The 3,748-nt window shown below is 38.5% G+C and overlaps 1 protein-coding gene across 1 annotated transcript; it reads right to left on the bottom strand.

The window, feature by feature from the left end:
- Positions 1 to 1,237: 1,237 nt before the first annotated feature.
- vps25 (vacuolar protein sorting 25 homolog) lies at positions 1,238 to 3,692 on the bottom strand. The gene is made up of 6 exons (XM_067245025.1): positions 3,618 to 3,692; positions 3,225 to 3,370; positions 2,930 to 2,983; positions 2,684 to 2,772; positions 2,156 to 2,231; positions 1,238 to 2,007 (listed from the first exon to the last, which is right to left on the bottom strand). The coding sequence occupies exons 1-6, from the start codon at positions 3,662 to 3,664 to the stop codon at positions 1,895 to 1,897; spliced, it is 525 nt and encodes a 174-aa protein (XP_067101126.1). The 5' UTR covers positions 3,665 to 3,692; the 3' UTR covers positions 1,238 to 1,894.
- Between the last annotated feature and the right edge of the window lie 56 nt (positions 3,693 to 3,748).

The raw sequence follows: 3,748 nt of genomic DNA, 5'->3' as shown, positions 1-3,748 counted from the left end.
TAGTACTTGTGCACGTTCCTCGAGCTAGGTGGTCAGTATGAAAGTCGCCAGCGATAGCCTCTAGTGGGCAGAAGCAAATAGTCCATAATAGACTGCATTCTGTGGGTGCGCTCATTTACTGCGTGCTTCTAACTCCGCCCCACACTCCCTACTGTAGGTTACAACTGATTTGAAAATAACTAGATTGTTTTAACAACGTTTTTCCATGCCTGATCTGCTGTAGTCTAAATGATAGAGTAGAAAAGAAGTAACAGAACATTTCCCTTCTACGGATTGATTGCCCATCAACACTTAACATGGTGTTGTATAGTGTAGATAGGTAGGTACTTAGTGTTCTTTAGTAGCCATAATAATGTGCGTAACCAATGAAACACAACTGTGGAAATAATCCATCAGGGAAGATAATGTCACAGGGACACAACACAATTTCCCAGAAAAACATTAACTGGATTTTTCCCATGTTCTATCATTGTTCAGTCCGGCACAATCTGAAATTGATGTATTGGCAAAAACAAGTGAAATGCCAGTATTTTTATGAAAATTCTACATTTGTGTTCATGTTTTGTAATATATTAGTCCTTATGCAATGCTGTAATTGAAGAGGGCAGTGCCTGCTCTAGGTACGTAGCGTTAGACATTCTTGTGCAGAGGTCAAGGCAGCAAAGTGGGGACCTCTAGAGGGCACATTTCTGCCACAAGCTGACGCAGAATGCTTGTTATCTCCAAGGCCACAGTCAGCCCCACCTCACTTACTCACCTCACATACTCACTGCCAGTTATCAGCTGGCTGCACTAGCCCTGCAAAGACGTGCCACATGTTTAGTGTGTAAACTATCAGCTCATCGTACCACATGATTAGTTAGTAAACTAGCAGCTCATTATCCAGGTTTGCGTATGAACCTCATTCGCCCAGCTGCATACTGTAACTAGGTCACACACCATTATCCCAAATAGCATGCCTGGGGATTCTAAGAAAAGAGGCACTACTAATACTGCTACTGCATCTCTCTCCTACTGTCTTCCCATCGCCCATCATACATCGATTGAACTGTCTGAACAGAACTGAGGCATTTACACAAGACTGCAATGTGTCCAAGGGACCACAACTACATTATGTTGGTTAACAAGCATACAACTGAATACTGAATAATACAATTGGGAGTACATTTTTTCCAAATGGACTCAAACTGCATAAAGGCTGTTCAAGTACTCAAAAGGAAAAGACAAAATAGGTAGCAAATTTCTCTCCGTTTATTCTTTTTTCACTGGTAAAAAAAAGGAGGTTGAATACAGAGAGACAGAATGACAGGAGTGTCACAGGTACTGTAAGAAGAGGTCCACCACCACAATTACAGTTGAACTAAACAATGATTTCTCTTTAAGAAGCATTTCAAACCCACACAGTGTCTCTAGGATGTCATTTCTGAGGTTTTCTTTGGGATTTCAAGTGGTAAAGAGGAACACCCATACAGCAGAGAGGTATGCACACTACATGTTATCAGGTGGACTTGTTAATTCAGAGAAAACAAAAGGATAAAACATAGTCATATGTACAAAACAGAAAGTGTATCTAGTCAAAGTTAAGGATTTAGGGAGAGGTATTTTTTCTCAAAGAAAACCTAGTAAGAATGGTTGTGATTCCCTTGAATGATGGCATCAGATGCCTAAAGCAAACTTTTACTTATTAGGTATAAGATGGAATTGGTTCCCTTCTAATAACAAAAGGCTCAACATTTGGGTAAACCAAACAAGGCAACTTTCTAACCAGACAATGACTATAACCAAACACTTTGCTGGATGCTGAGGTGCCAGAGACAAATTGAAACAGCACACTTTTACAGCCTATTATAATAAGGTTTCCAAGCTTAAGCCAACATCTCACTCCATTAGTCTCTCAGAAGAACTTGACTCCCTTCCCGTCATCTATAGTGATGATCTCTGCCTTGCCGTCTGTCTGCAGGGCCTGCAGTGACCGCAGAAGCATCCACTCTTCTAGACCATGGAACTCTGAGGACGATAATGACATGTATTTAGAAAGAAGTATGTGCAAATGCCTTTGTTTGTTGATACTCCAAACACAAGCCAGCTGGTGCCCGTCCTATACCTTTCTGTTTGTTTACCATACACATCCACACAATGTTCGATGTTTCCATACCTTCGCTTTCCGTATCCTCGCCATTGCACAGCTCGTAGAGTGTAAACACTGAGTTGACCATACCGCTTTTAGAGACCTGGTCAAATGTAAAGAGAGGATGAAAGGTTCTCGTTGTGTCATCAATGTTTTAACAGAGGAACCGATGCTACAGAGAAGTACACTTTAATTACAAGAATTATACTTAAACTACATTCCAATTTACTGTTTCTAACAACTACAGCATTGTTTTCTTTGTAATTGTAAAAAACAAACTAACATATATAATGTTTATGTATACATATTTATGAATACTGTGAATATTTGATCTCTTTAAATATACTGGACTGTATATCTATACTGTACTATTTTCACAATTAGGATGAAACATTATATATCTTGCTGAGCTAAATCAACCACATTGATAGACAAAATGAGTAAACGCATGTTTATAACTAGTTGTCACTAATCGTGTATATGAAGAAACTGCAGTAAAGAAAAAAGTTGAAAAGCCTTCAGTATTCAAAGTAGGGAGATATACAGTACACTCACCCAATGGTATATCAGCTTGCCCCATTCCTCTGGTCGCCTCCACATGACCAGACATCGTGTCTTATTCTTGTCCAACCATTCCAGGTTGCCTTTAGATACAAGTTCAACATAATGGCAATGTTGTTGTGAAGACAATCACAACTATATATACTTTAATTGCATGTATTACATGTATATTTATACACATACTAAAAAATTCTGGCAAAACCTGCGCCTGACAAAAAATGTTTTAATAAGTCTTATTACCTTTTTTTCTCAATTCCTCAAATATAACTTGAATGGCTTCCGTTGACAGTTTTCCTAAATACCCAGTTAAGGTATAATGCTGATAGAAATATACACATACTGTCCATAATTTCCACTTTATTTATGGTCTAAATTAAGTTTAATGCATAGTAACTTGCCTGACAAAGAAGTACGACTGAGTTTGACTACTTGATGATAGCTTCCGTTGTACAAAGACTCTGGAAAGCTAAGAAAGTCTTATTAAAAAGAATGTATTATTAAAATATTGAACATTCAGGTATAGCAATAAGGATACTTTCTATTTTCTTGTTGTTGAACACAGGGCTCTCCTGGGCTTCCATGACGTCCAATGTATAGACCTTGTGATGACGGCAAAAGGACAGTGCAAGGGAACACCATGCCGCAAGTTGTTTCTGTCTTGTGTCAACATTGGGCTGTAACCTGTCAACACATTTTTAAGTATCTACAGTAATATGGAACTTTGGAAATATTCAAAGTTTATTAGCAAGAGGTAGCTAAGCAGTTACCTATAGCTACAGACATCAATTTCCCTAGCGGGACAGTTAGCTAGCTAGCAATCAAACCAGCTTGTAAGTAGATTGTTCTAAACTATTTCAGCACACTGTATGAAAACGTTAATTACTTTAAGTACACTAGTATTTGTAGATGTGAAAAAGCCATGACTTACGTAAAAAACGGTGGGAAATTATATTGCCAGGGCCACTCAAAACTCATTGCAAAATTTTGACAGCTGACGGTTTCCGGAAGTACAACATCCAAATAGTTCCCCCAATCCTATGCTCTCTGAAAGTGTCCACT

The sequence above is a fragment of the Osmerus mordax genome, chromosome 10, assembly GCF_038355195.1.
Source record: "Osmerus mordax isolate fOsmMor3 chromosome 10, fOsmMor3.pri, whole genome shotgun sequence".
Classification (NCBI taxonomy): Eukaryota; Metazoa; Chordata; class Actinopteri; order Osmeriformes; family Osmeridae; genus Osmerus; species Osmerus mordax.
This window is presented reverse-complemented; position numbering and strand designations above follow the sequence as displayed.